Source organism: Silene latifolia, chromosome Y (assembly GCF_048544455.1).
Source record: "Silene latifolia isolate original U9 population chromosome Y, ASM4854445v1, whole genome shotgun sequence".
NCBI lineage: Eukaryota > Viridiplantae > Streptophyta > Magnoliopsida > Caryophyllales > Caryophyllaceae > Silene > Silene latifolia.
In genome coordinates, this window is record NC_133538.1 from 395,382,689 (window position 1) to 395,395,861 (window position 13,173).

At 43.0% G+C, this 13,173-nt stretch overlaps 4 protein-coding genes across 4 annotated transcripts; 2 read left to right on the forward strand and 2 right to left on the reverse strand.

The window, feature by feature from the left end:
• Positions 1–1,843: 1,843 nt before the first annotated feature.
• Positions 1,844–2,350, reverse strand: LOC141632129 (uncharacterized). The gene has a single exon (XM_074444706.1). The coding sequence runs from the start codon at positions 2,348–2,350 to the stop codon at positions 1,844–1,846; it is 507 nt and encodes a 168-aa protein (XP_074300807.1).
• On the reverse strand, positions 2,351–3,102 carry LOC141632130 (uncharacterized). Its single transcript, XM_074444707.1, has 2 exons — positions 3,047–3,102; positions 2,351–2,867 (listed from the first exon to the last, which is right to left on the reverse strand). The coding sequence occupies exons 1-2, from the start codon at positions 3,100–3,102 to the stop codon at positions 2,351–2,353; spliced, it is 573 nt and encodes a 190-aa protein (XP_074300808.1).
• A 4,496-nt stretch (positions 3,103–7,598) lies between these two features.
• LOC141632131 (uncharacterized) lies at positions 7,599–8,114 on the forward strand. The gene has a single exon (XM_074444708.1). The coding sequence runs from the start codon at positions 7,599–7,601 to the stop codon at positions 8,112–8,114; it is 516 nt and encodes a 171-aa protein (XP_074300809.1).
• Positions 8,115–9,764: 1,650 nt separating this feature from the next.
• Positions 9,765–12,485, forward strand: LOC141632132 (uncharacterized). The gene is made up of 3 exons (XM_074444709.1): positions 9,765–10,350; positions 11,155–11,395; positions 11,858–12,485. The coding sequence occupies exons 1-3, from the start codon at positions 9,765–9,767 to the stop codon at positions 12,483–12,485; spliced, it is 1,455 nt and encodes a 484-aa protein (XP_074300810.1).
• Positions 12,486–13,173: the final 688 nt, after the last annotated feature.

The following is a 13,173-nucleotide window of genomic DNA, read 5'->3' on the forward strand; positions in this document are numbered from 1 at the left end:
TTAATAATAAATTCAACACTATGCTCCAATCCTCTGAATATCCTAGTATTCCTTTCCTCCCATATGCTATACACCACAACTCCTAAACATCCTAGAAACCATTTGGTTTTCCAGTGTCTGCAAGTACGTCTATTGGCACTCCAATGCATTTCCTTGCTGAGATTGTTTGTACGCTCAGAAATCTTCATCCATGAGAGAATTTTTTGCCAAATTTCCTTTGAGAATAAACACTTAAAAATAAGTGTTTGTGATCCTCATTGTCATTCTTCCAAAGAACACATCGATTAACCATTTGTATGCCTTTGTTGTTGAGTTGGTCAATGGTGTCTAGCTTCTTCTGCATTGCCAAGACTAGGAACACACTATGCTTAGGCTGTATTGCTCGTTGCCATACTGTCCTTGCCAAGCTAACAGGATTCACACAGTGCCTGAACTTATCATAAAGCAGATGGAGTTGCAGTTTACCCTGATGAACACGACTGCTCAAGAACTATTTAGCAGTCTGAATGCCCCCTGTGTGTAGCAAAAATTCATTTCTAACCTTCAATATATTGCGCCAGCTTTTAGAGTGGTTAGTTTTGGAAGTTGCAGTCCATATACTCCTAGATTTAATGTTATATTTCAGATGCCATTCAGACCAGATGCTACCTGATTCATGTTCTAGCTCCCAAATCCATTTTCCCAATATACATTTGTTCCAAGCTAGCACTTCCTTTATATTGAACCCACCTTCCTGATATGGTGCACACCAAGACAACCAACTTTTCATTATCAATTTCCTGCACCCTTCCTCAGAATTCCATAAGAAATTTCTGCAGAATTTGGTAATTATCTTGATCACTCCTTTAGGTATCAGCAAAGTGGAGCACCATTATTGTTCCATGCCAAGAATGAATGAGTTCAACAAACTAATCTTCCCTGCATAGGAGAGCTTGTAAGTGGACTAGTGTTGCAAAGCTTTTTGAACTTTATTGGGAAGATAAGCAAACATGCCCTTGTTCAGTTTCCCATCATTTAAAGGCACTCCCAAATATCTAAATGGAAAAGCTCCCAAACACAAAGCCTGTTCCCTGAAGAATACCCTACTTAATATCATCCCTAACACCTCCTATGTAAATATTAGTCGTCTCTGGATTAGCACACAAACCAGACATTTTTTGCAAAAGATTCAAGAGCTTATGTAACAGCAGCAACAGATGGAATGTCACCCCTTACAAAGAGCATTAAATCATCTGTAAAAATTAAATGATTAAGCCTCACTTGCCCACATTTTGGATGATAAGAGACTTGGGGTTGCTGATGGATGTCCCTAAGTATGCAAGATAGGATTTCCATGATCATAACAAAGAGGAAAGGGGAAAGGGGATCTCCCTGCCTCAGACCATTCTTACCTTTGAAGAACCCTACTCTATCACCATTAATCTTTAAACTGAACCAAGTAGATATAATGCACCCTAGTATCCAGTTCTTAAATTTAGGTGGGAAATTATAGTACTGAAACATCTTGTCTATGAACTCCCACTGAAGGGAATCAAATGCTTTCTTAATGTCCACTTTTATTAAGCATCTAGGAGAGACCTCTTTTTGTCTATAACCCTTTACCAAGGACTGAGTTAACATGATATTCTCAAAAATGTTCCTGCCTTGAACAAAAGCCCCCTGTTCTTTGCCCATAATTTGTGACAAACAAGGTTTCAGACAAGCACATAATATATTGCTGACAGTTTTATAGAACACTGTACAGTAAGCAATAGGTTGATAATCCATCACAGTAGCCACTACAGGTTTTTTTGGAATTAAAGCAAGCAAAATGGTATTTGCCTGCTTAGACATTTTCCCAGCCCTAAAGAAAGACTGAATGGCTTTGCAGAAATCCTCCCTTTGTCTCCCAAGATTTCTTAAAGAAATATGCAGAAAAACCATCTTGACCTGGGCTCTTGTTTGAATCAATTGAGAACACAACATTCTGTATTTCTATCTGTGTAACCTCCTTACATAACCCTTCCCAATCAGAGGTAAAAATCTTATTCCCCTTCAACTCAGTCATAGGATCACAATTGACAGCCACATTTTGCCCCAAAAGCCATCTATAGTAGTCAACAAAAGCTTGATTCACATCCTGAGTTCCAACTTTCTCAATCCCCTGTCTATCCATTATCGTTCCTATAGTAACCTGATGCTTTCTTGCAGTAATCTTGGAAAAATAATAGCTAGTTGGAGCATCATTATATTTAACATCCTGAATTTTTGCTCTTTGTATCAGTGAACTCCTCTCAGTTTTTTTAAAGATCAAATACTGTTGAAGCAGTTGCTGTTCCTGCTCAAAAAGTATAGGATCCAAGGGCCTCATTTAGAGCTGAATCTGACAAGCTTCTAAGTCTTTTTTAGCCTCCTGCACTTTCTTAGAGATCCCATAGTAACTAGTGTGATGGAGCTTAATAAGACTCTGCCTAACATGTTTCAATTTTCCAAAAAATCTAAACATGACACTACCTCTCACAGGTAGCCCCCAAGCCTGCAAAACCACTTCATCATACTCCTTATGATCAGCCCAACAATTAAGGTAACTAAATTGTTTCTTAGGCTTATAACTATCCTGTACAGTGATAAGGAGAGGTGAGTGATCAGATATCCCCGAAGACAGGACATTAACCTGAGTGTTAGGGTACTCAATCAACCAAGAAGGATTACTAATTACCCTATCCAGTCTAGAACAAACACGAGCAATGGCTTCTCTTTTATTAGTCCAGGTGTGTTCACAACCAAAGCTATGCAAGTCCTCCAAAGTACAGTCCAATAAACATTGATTAAATGCCATCATCTCAGTGACAGATGGTGGATTTGGTCCAAGTCTCTCCTCTATATCCCTAACAATGTTGAAATCTCCCAAAACTATCCAGTTGGTAACCCTCCCTTTCAAACTCCTTAGTTCATTTCATAAGCATTCTCTATGCCCAACATCATTGCTGCTATAAACAAAGGTTATGAAAATAATTTTATTGGTCACATTGTTTAAAATTTCTAGGTGAATGAACTGATCATGAACCTGAGAAGAGACAACAGTGACCCTCCTAGTATCCAGAAAAACCCATATCCTACCATTATAATGATGAGAATAGTTATTTATGATAGTATAAGTAGAAAATTTCTTACTAATATCAACTAAATTATTCAAACGAACCCTAGTTTCCAGAAGCCCCAACATTTCTATTTTTTTTTGAAAAAGATAACCCCTAACTTCCAGTTGTTTTATTGGGTCATTAAACCCCCCTAACATTCCATATTCTGTAGTGGTAAGTCCTATCCCCTCCTTCTCAGGCATCCCCCCTAGAAGCAGAGCTCTTATTGCCTAGCACAGTCCATCCTGAACCCACCTCTTTGTCATCAGTTGGAGATACCTTCTCTGGGACAACAGATGAGGAACCAAGCTCTGAGCTCCCCACCTCTTTCCCAGCAGAATGATCATCCACTAACTTAGGAGGTATCTGGCCTAGCAGCTGGCATTCTGAGCCAAGTGCTTCTGCTGCAGGAGTCTGCTGAGATTTCTGCTGTGTAACAGGTCTATACTCCTACACAACCTCCTTAGCTTTCCTCTTTTCATCAAGTTTCTTGTTAATCTTTGTGAATTTGCAGTGTTCTTTTGTATGCCCCAATTTCCTACAACAATGGCAATAATATGGCAGCCACTCATAGATAATTCGTTGTGTTGTTTCCCCATGATAAGGAGAAGTCAATGTGACATTAGTAGGCATGTCTTTTGATAAATCCACTTCCACCAGAACTCGAGCAAACAATAGCTTTGATTTGTGAGTTGTTGGTAAGTCAGCAAAGAGAGGCTTCCCTACAGTGCTGGCTATTTTGCTTAAAACCTTCTCAGACCACATAAAGGGATCTAAGTCAGGAAATAAGACCCACACTGGGACAATAGATATAGAATCCATCTCCTTTGAATATTTAGGGGACCATTGCTTTAGAATTAGATTGCTTGAGCCCATTGTCCATGGTCCTCCTTTCAACACCTCATTCATATCCTCCTCTGAGCAGGAACGAAAGCTAAACCAACCTTTTTTATAATATTGGACTATGGGACGTGTCACTGTAGTCCAATTTTTTGCAACAAATTCATTGACCTGCTGTATTTTTGGTTTAGAGCCCAGAAAGTTCCCCATAAGAGTATTTTTCCAAAATCGTATTTCCTTCATAACATCCTCTTCCTCAACCTCGACAATTTTGGTATCCGCACTTTTTTCACAATAGTGCAAACTCATACCAGGAGATGGTTTAGTTACAGAACTCCAAGTTTTTGCAAATCTTATCCCTAATTCAGTGGTTGGGGGGTGGAACAATAGGAGATGACGAGGTACCTACCATGTTCGTAGCCAAAGATTTCTACAGTTGACTCGTAAGGTTTAACAATTGTCCCACAGTTGAAGTTGAATGAATACCTAGAACTGGGTCATCATATTCTTCCGTAACATCCTCAACAATCGGATCATCCAAAACCGTCGCTGTCACCATAACCTCAGGATTCTCAGCTGCCAATGTTACCTCCTCAGTAATTGAAACTCTAGAATCCACCACTGGTGTTGTTACATCAATTTCAGAATCATTTACGCTAGTTTGCTTATTCCGGCGAGTTTTAGCCATGATCAAGCTGAAAAAAATAAAAAGAAATTAACGGGTTTTTTTTTCCAGAGTTTTCTTGGAGAAGAAGGATTTTCTCTTTCCATCACTAAAACTAAACTTTTTACTACTAAATGAATTTTATTTTCACATGGTATGCAATATTATTTACAATTAGTTTAGATATTTCATTGTAAATTTAATATTATTATAATGAATATGTGGTGTTATTGTTAAACAACTGATTGGCAAACATGATGCTTTTAACGCATTATATCAACAAGTAGGGGATGAAAGTCAGGATGAAACTCATAAATTGAGGATTTTTGAAGTTTGGGATAGTTTCAGTACCGGAAACAAGGGTACATGGAAGTTGACAGCTGAGATTGTTTTCGTACCAATGCTATTTGAAGACCATTACTTCTGTGTTTATATAAACATTAACAAAGAAAAGGTTGAAGTCCTAGACAATACATCCTATGATAAATGGAAAGATACAAGTGTTTACAAACTGGCAGATATTGTGGTAAGTTGAATGGTTTAGTTGATAATGGAAATCTGAAAAATTGTTGGATAATATATGTGTTTTTCATTCTCATGGTTTGCTTGCAATGTGTCAGGCTTCATGCATGAGTGACTATCTGGAAGCAAAGAAAAGGCCGAGAGCTGAAGAAATAATAGATTTTAACATTGTTAACGTAAGCTTCAAATGGCAAAAACCAGAACTAAAGAACAATGAATCCGACACTTTTCTAATGCTGCACATGATAAAGTATGAGGGAGAAGTATTTGAAGCAGATCTTGATGAAAAGGTTGGCCGCGGATACTACTGGGCAGAAATGGCAGCAGCATTACTGCTGGCTGACATAAATGGAATTAGGGATCAACTCATTGCAAGGGTAGCAGAGTCCACAACAATAAAGGATGAAGTCTGGCCTCAACTGAAACTGAAAAGAGATGCAGCGATGAACAAAAAACCTGTAAAAGGAGGGAAGGGTGAAGATGTGTGTATGGGTAAAAATACCCTCTCATTTTCATCATGACGTGGCAACTCGCTATTGGGTAAAACAGAAGCACACGGATCAATGACAAGGTAGCAGACTGCTAGACACCAGAAAGAAAAAGAGGGGATGAACCTGGACATTCAAATAAAGCGGAGGCCACGGATGAACCCAATAACAAGCAATCAGCAGAAACGTTTAAACAGTCAGCAGGAACATTGCGGTTACCAGCAGGAGCTTTGACAAAGTCAGCAACCACTTCCTATGTCATAGGAAGTGGAGCGTGTGGTTGAGAAAACATAGGGACATGTGCGACAATTCAAGGCAGATTATAAAAGAGCAACAAACAGGTGATTCAAGGATATATCGAATTTATCACTCATCCCACTCAGAGAAACAACTTTCATCATCTGCAACAAATAATAATCCACATACTTAGAAACATATACATCGTGTATATCATTTGTACTTAGTCGTTTGGAGATTATAGTTGTTCCTCCTGATTGTTCCAGCTAGGTTTACCCTCGAAAACTATTACTGCTAGTGGATCATTGGTGGGATACCATTCCTCCCGCGGTTTTTCCAACATTTTGGGTTTTCCGTGTCACCATTTTGCTTGTATCATTTGCCTTTCGTTCCTTTTCGTTTGCTTTGCTTTTGTATTATTTGTTTACTTTCGTTCTCGTTATATTCTTACTACTAATCCACTTAAGTCCTTAATATCGTATTTTAATTGAAATAGCCGCATTGACTCACAAATCTTTAGTCGGTAAAATCTTACCAAAACAATTTGGCGCCCACCGTAGGGCATTGTGGTTAAATCTTGGTTAAAATACCTCTTTTCGAAATATCCTAACATCTCTATAGTTAATCATGTCAGGATCCAATCAGAACGTATCAGATTCGATGAGTACATCAGTGCAAACTCCAGTAATAGGGGTGACGCCAGCAACCTCCAGTGTTCCAACAACGGCGGTCCCTACGACTAGAGTGACTGCAGGCCAGACTCAGCCCCAAGTATCAGCAAAGCCTCCTTACTCCCCCAAAGTCACAGATCTGGGAGCAAGGAAGGCTGGCAAATCACCAGTTATTAATCCTGTGCCAAAGCCTAATAGGGATGGGAGTCCGCAGCGCCTAGGATCATCAGGACACCTGATAGGATCGTGTCTCCCAGGAGCATCACAACCAGATCTGGTAGAACAGTTGCTCCAAGGGATGATATCCTTGCAGCAGGCGGTAATAGGGCTGTAAAGGGACAACCAATCCTTGCAGGAGAAGATAGATGCAGTGTCACCCCTGGGAACGACCCAACAGATGACAAGGTCAACACTCGACCAGGGGAATGCCAGGGAGTACTTAGGGAGGCTACTGCCGCAAAATCTAGTAACCAGGCTCGATATGGATATGCTACCACCAGGAGTAACCACGCCACCCAAGCAAGTATATCCAGCAGGAACAATGGCCACCCAAGGTACGATCCAACCACCAGGGGTTCCACCACCACCAAGGGTGCCGCAAACGTACCCCATGGTACTCAATCCTGTGGGATTAGGGGCACTGACTCCAGATCCCATATCAACAACCAGCAGTACGCCCGTGGTACTAGGGAACAGTCCAGGGGAATAGTCAGAAAGAAACGCATACCCCGAGATGTGCTCCTATATGCCATATACTCCAGACAGCCAGTTCAGGCCTATTGTGAACTCAACACCATTACCTGGAAGCTACATGGTACCTCCTTACATGCCAGGAGGAACACCAAATCCATATGGGGTCTACTCAGTACTCCACAACCAGGGTATGGGGGTAGAAAGCCATGTAGAACAACAGTTGCAGGATATCAGGTCCCTACTCAGCAAGGTTCCAGGATTACCACGTCCCATGGAGGTGGCAACCCCGTAGTGCTATGCGGATTCCCCCTTTGTGGACAGCATTGCCCTTGTCAGCATGCCAAAGGGGTTCGCCACGCCAACAATGACGTTGTATGATGGAACAGAGGACCCGCTAGAGCACATCAACCAGTACAAACAGAAAATGATGGTGGTTGCAACAACATGGCCTGAAAAGGAAGCATGTATGTGCAAAGGATTCGGTTCCACCTTGTCAGGAGCCGCACTCCAGTGGTTCGTTAACCTTCCCAACAAGTCTATTTCCAGCTTCGCAGAGTTGGTAAACGTCTTCAATCAGCAGTTCGTAAGCAGTCGCAAGCCAGAAAAATTATCCAGTGATCTATACCGGATCGTCCAGAGGTTTGAGGAGTCCACCAGGGATTATCTCGCCAGATTCAATGTGGAAAAAATATCTATCCCTAGGTGCGACCCTACAACAACAGTCAATGCCTTCAGAGGAGGACTACATCGCAACTCTGATTTGTACAAGGATGTCACCAAGCACCCATGTGCCACCTTTGAGGAAGTCAAGCAAATGGCAGAGGCTACTTATCGCCTAGAGGAGGATGAGGATAGAAGGGACCTGTACGTAAGAGAGTAGTCCAGCAGAAAAATTATAACGGAGAAGAAGAATGAAAGAACCAAACCCTACAGCAAGAACACAATGAACAAAGTCTCAGGAGAAACAGAAAGCACCGAGGCTCCACCTAAGCTCAACGAGTATGGGTTCACCACTGGACTTCTTCCGGGTATTGAAGGCAATCAGGGAACTGAGGCAGAGGGCCAGGTGGCCCAAGAAGCCTACCCCCAGGGAGAACGACAGAACAGATGCCAGCAAAAGGTGTGAATACCACAATGATATTGGCCACAATACAGAAGATTGTGTAGTACTACGAAAGGAAGTAAAGCACCTCTACAATGCTGGATGCTTGGATCACCTGCTCCCCAAGGGAGCGAAATGCAGAAAGGTCAATCTGCGACCGGCCCAACCATCCCCACCTCCACCTTACTCAAAGGTCGTGAGCGTCATCACGGGAGGATCGGAAATATGTGGTCTCACCGATTCAGCGACAAAGCGCCATGCAACCGAGACTAAAGGAAATAAACCGAGTTCTCCCTCGGGGTCGTGACGGGATCTACCAGCAATCTCATTCGACGAGGCAGACATACCCGATGAGGCAGAACACCACCATGACGCCTTGATCATTACCCTTTCCATAGGGAATTGCCTTGTTAAAAAGATATTGGTAGATACAGGAAGCTCTGTGAATCTGATAATGCTGGAAACCTCGAAGAACATGAGGTTCAACAAGAAATAACTGGTGCAGAAGGCGGTACCCTTGGTAGGCTTCAGCGGAGAAACTAAACAATCCCTTGGAGAAATAGTGATTCCTACCTTTGTAGGGGGTATGAACAAACAGGTACGGTACTTGGTCATTGACGGTCCGTCAACTTATAACGTGATACTTGGCAGGCCTTGGATCCATGAAATGAAAGTGGTACCATCAACATACCATCAGAGCTTGAAGTTCCCTACACCCTGGGGGGTACAGAAGATACGGGGAGATCAAAATATCGCTCGGGATTGCTACAAGAATGCTCAAAAACCACCGCTGGGGTCCAAAGATAGCAATTACAGAAACTGTGCGTCCAGAGGGAGTATATCGCACCTCCCCAGAAGGAACTCAATGAAGTAGTCCTGGACCCACAGTTTCCAGCAAGAACAGTGCTGGTGGGAGCTGATTGTGCAGATAACATCCGTGAGCAGATAATTGAATTTCTACATACTAACATGGATTGTTTCGCCTGGTCCCATAGCGACATGATTGGCATAGATCCAAGTGTAATTACACACCGGTTAAATGTAGACCCCAACTTCCCTCCAGTGCAGCAGAAAAGGCGGAAATTTGCTCTTGAAAAGAACGAGGTGATAAACCAGGAGGTAGACAATCTCCTCGCAGCAGGCAAGATCAGGGAAGTTAACTACCCAGAATGGCTCTCGAATGTTGTGGTTGTACCCAAGAAGAACAACAAGTGGAGAGTATGTGTTGATTTCACAGATCTTAACAAAGCTTGCCTAAAAGACCCGTTCTCCCTGCTGCACATCGATTCCATGGTAGACGCAACAGCAGGGCATGAGCTACTTACCTTCCTTGACGCCTGGAGCGGGTACAACCAGATAAAAATGGACCCTAAGGATCAGGAGAAAAAAGCCTTCTGATCTGACAGAGGCCTGTACTATTACAATGTGATGCCTTTTGGCCTCAAAAATGCTGGTTCCACCTATCAACGCCTGGTGAACAGAATGTTCAAGGAGGAGATAGGGAGAATAATGGAAGTATACATTGACGATATGGTAGTTAAATCTGAGAAGGCAGAACAACACATGTCCCACCTGGAAAATACCTTCTCGATCCTCAGAAAATACCATATAAAGTTGAACCTCCTGAAATGCACTTTTCGAGTCTCCTCGGGGAAATTCCTGGGGTACTTGGTAACGCAAAGAGGGATAGAGGCCAGCACGGAGCAAATCAAAGAAGTACTACAGTTAGAATCTCCACAGAAGCCAAAGGACGTACAGAGGCTCACAGGATGGGTAGCAGCCCTACACCGGTTCATATCAAGGTCCTCAGACAGGTGTCGACTGTTCTATGGCATCCTGAGGAAGAGCCAGAAATTTGAATGGACGCCGGAGCATGAAAAGGCGTTTGGGGAACTCAAGCAGTACCTAAGCACCCCTTCTCTTCTCTCCAAGTCAGAACAGGGAGAACCACTGTACTTGTATCTGTCGGTAACAGAGGTGGCTGTAAGCGCTGTATTGGTACGAGAGCACGTGGGTATGCATAAACTAATATATTATATAAGCAAGTCTCTGTTACCTGTAAAGACCAGGTACTCATCTCTAGAAAATATCGTTTTAGCACTTGTTACTGCTTCGTACAAATTGCGTCCCTATTTTGAGTCACAAACAATTTCAGTCGTGACCAACTACCCCCTGAGAACCATAATGAGGAAACCCGAACTGTCAGGGAGAATGGTTAAATGGTCTGTCCACCTAAGTGGGTACGACCTGAAATTTAAACCCCGAACAACCATAAAGTCCCAAGCCCTAGCTGACTTCGTGTCAGACTTTAGCCCCATCCTTCAAGAACAAGCCGACAGTGAAATCTTGACCCTAAGTGAGGCTAAAGGGGAGTAGGTATGGGAATTACATGTTGATAGGGCATCCAACACAAAGGGAGCAGGGGTAGGGCTGGTCCTGAAATCATCTCAGGGGAACAGATAATACAAGCAGTACGGTGTAAGTTCAAAGTAACGAATAACGAGGCTAAATACGAGGCCCTAATCTTAGGACTTCAACTAGCCTTAGAAATGCAAATCAACCACATAAACGTCTACAGTGACTCCCAACTGATTGTGAACCACGTAAATAACATGTACACGGCCAGGGATCCTTAAATGGTAGCCTACCTGGAAGTGGCGAAGGAGCTCAAACTCCGGCTTGCCTCCTTCCACATCCAGCAGATAGCAAGGGACCAGAACGTTGAAGCATTTGCTCTTGCCACCCTGGGAGCAGCCTTCACTCCAGGGGCAGTGGTACTATACCATTCATACATGTCATGAAACTTGCCATATGGCAGAATGCCCAGCAAGACGCCAGCAAGGCTGCAACCACCTAGTGGACATAGAAGCAGGGATACTGTGTACTGCCACACCCTATGAAGAAACTGATGATTGGCGCAAGCCTTACATTAGTTGGCTACGTGATGAGGTATTACCACCTAACCAGAAAGACGCCAGGAGCTTCAAAATGCAATCCTCCAGATTCGTACTCATTGATGGTATCCTATATAGGAAGTCCTTGGCAGGAGCCTATCTGAGGTGCTTGAGCATATAGGAGGCACAAGCAGTAATGGGTGATATCCACAGTGGTGATTGTGGAAATCACACAAGGGGTAAGAGCCTGTCTAACAAGACACTAAGGCAGGGTTACTTCTGGCCTACCATGAGGAAGGATGCCATAGATTACGTCAGGAAATGTGAAGAATGCCAAAGGCACGCCCCTTTCAGCCACCAGCCAGCAGAACATATGCATCCGATCATCTCGCCTTGGCCTTTTATGAAATGGGGAATGGACATTGTGGGACCATTACCCCGTGCTTCTTGAAATAGGACGCACATGCTGGAAATGACGGACTACTTCTCTAAATGGATAGAGGCAGAAGCTTTCCCTCAGGTCCTGGAGAAGCATGTGATATCTTTCATCAATAGGAACATATTCAGCAGATACGGCATCCCCTCAGAAATCATATGTGACAACGGGTCATAATTCATATCCCACAGAACAGAAGATTACTGCGCCAGGTGGAACATCAAGCTGTTTAAGTCCACTCCTAGGAATCCACAGTCCAACGGTCAGGCAGAATCCAACAACAAGATAGTCATGAACAACCTGAAAAGAAGGCTGGAGGAGATAGGAGCCAACTGGGCAGACGAGCTCCCCTTTGTACAGTGGTCTGATAGAACCACCCCCAAAGTGGCAACAGGTCAAACACCATTCAGTCTGGTATATGGGGCCGAGGCAGTTATTCCCTCTAAGGTGCAAATGCCGACGCATCGATATGCTAATGGCACCGAAGAAAGGAACCAGGTAAAAATGGCCAGCAGCCTGGATACCATTGATGAGCTAAGAACCAGCGCCAAAATCAGGATGGCAGCCTACAAGCAGACAGCAGCCAGGAGTTACAACAAAAACGTAAGACTGAGAACACTACAGGTAGGGGACCTGGTACTCAGGAAGGTATTCCCAAACACCAAGAATCAGAGTGAAGGTATATTCGCCTATAACTGGGAAGGTCCCTACCGCATAGAAGGCATCGTGGGTAATGGGGCATACAAGTTGGAGACTATGGACGGGGAAGCTGTCCCTAGGTCCTGGAACATCATTCACCTTAAAAAGTATTATATCTGAGGTTCCAGGTGCAGGACCCAGAAGTTTCACCTCCAGCAGGTACACCCCAGGACCCTTGAACCCCAACATTTAGTACTCCAGAAACCTTAGAACACGAACTAACTTGCTAAAAGTGTCTTTGACTAAGCAGCTATCGCTTGAAATGGAACAACCCTAGAACCCACTTGCTCGAGCCATAACTCACTCTCTCATAAGGTACATGCGCAAAGAACTAATCATTTTATTTCATACCGCCTGACTGTACCACCTGCATTGGTCTAACAGTAACATCTCTTTTGACGGCAGGAACAACTAAGTCACCAGGTAAGGTCTTTCGTTCAGTACGCACGTGCTAAGTCTCCTGAATTCAGCAGGTACTACTAAGGAAATGACAACTTACAACGTATCTTTCAAATCCTTTGAGTCAAAACCCTTTTTCTTATTTTTCCTTGGTGTCAACTTCACAGGTGTCACAAGGAGCAAAATGTGGAAGCAGCATACTTAGTATTTCAAATGGCCAAAACGAAACTCTCTTTCTTTTAAGTTGTAAAAATTCTGGGGGAACACACTTTGTGCTCCCTAAACTATTTTGGATTTATGAAATTGCTTCTATTTTTAAGTTTATCGTTGTTTTTGGATTGAATGTGGATATGGTAAGTTGAATATTAAGGCAATGTCCTAGTAGGCTAACTGATGAATAGGAACTAGC

Excerpts from the sequence above, each read along its gene's own strand:
- LOC141632130 (XM_074444707.1), bottom strand. The coding sequence starts at position 3,102 with ATGGTAGGATATGGGTTTTTCTGGATACTAGGAGGGTCACTGTTGTCT. Across the intron at positions 2,868-3,046 it reads TCACTGTTGTCTCTTCTCAG|GGATATAGAGGAGAGACTTG; the intron begins GTTCATGATCAG and ends CAACATTGTTAG.
- LOC141632132 (XM_074444709.1), top strand. The coding sequence starts at position 9,765 with ATGCCTTTTGGCCTCAAAAATGCTGGTTCCACCTATCAACGCCTGGTG. Across the intron at positions 10,351-11,154 it reads ATTGGTACGAGAGCACGTGG|AATGCCCAGCAAGACGCCAG; the intron begins GTATGCATAAAC and ends GCCATATGGCAG. Across the intron at positions 11,396-11,857 it reads TTGGCAGGAGCCTATCTGAG|AACAGAAGATTACTGCGCCA; the intron begins GTGCTTGAGCAT and ends CATATCCCACAG.
- LOC141632129 (XM_074444706.1), bottom strand. The coding sequence starts at position 2,350 with ATGAGGCCCTTGGATCCTATACTTTTTGAGCAGGAACAGCAACTGCTT.
- LOC141632131 (XM_074444708.1), top strand. The coding sequence starts at position 7,599 with ATGACGTTGTATGATGGAACAGAGGACCCGCTAGAGCACATCAACCAG.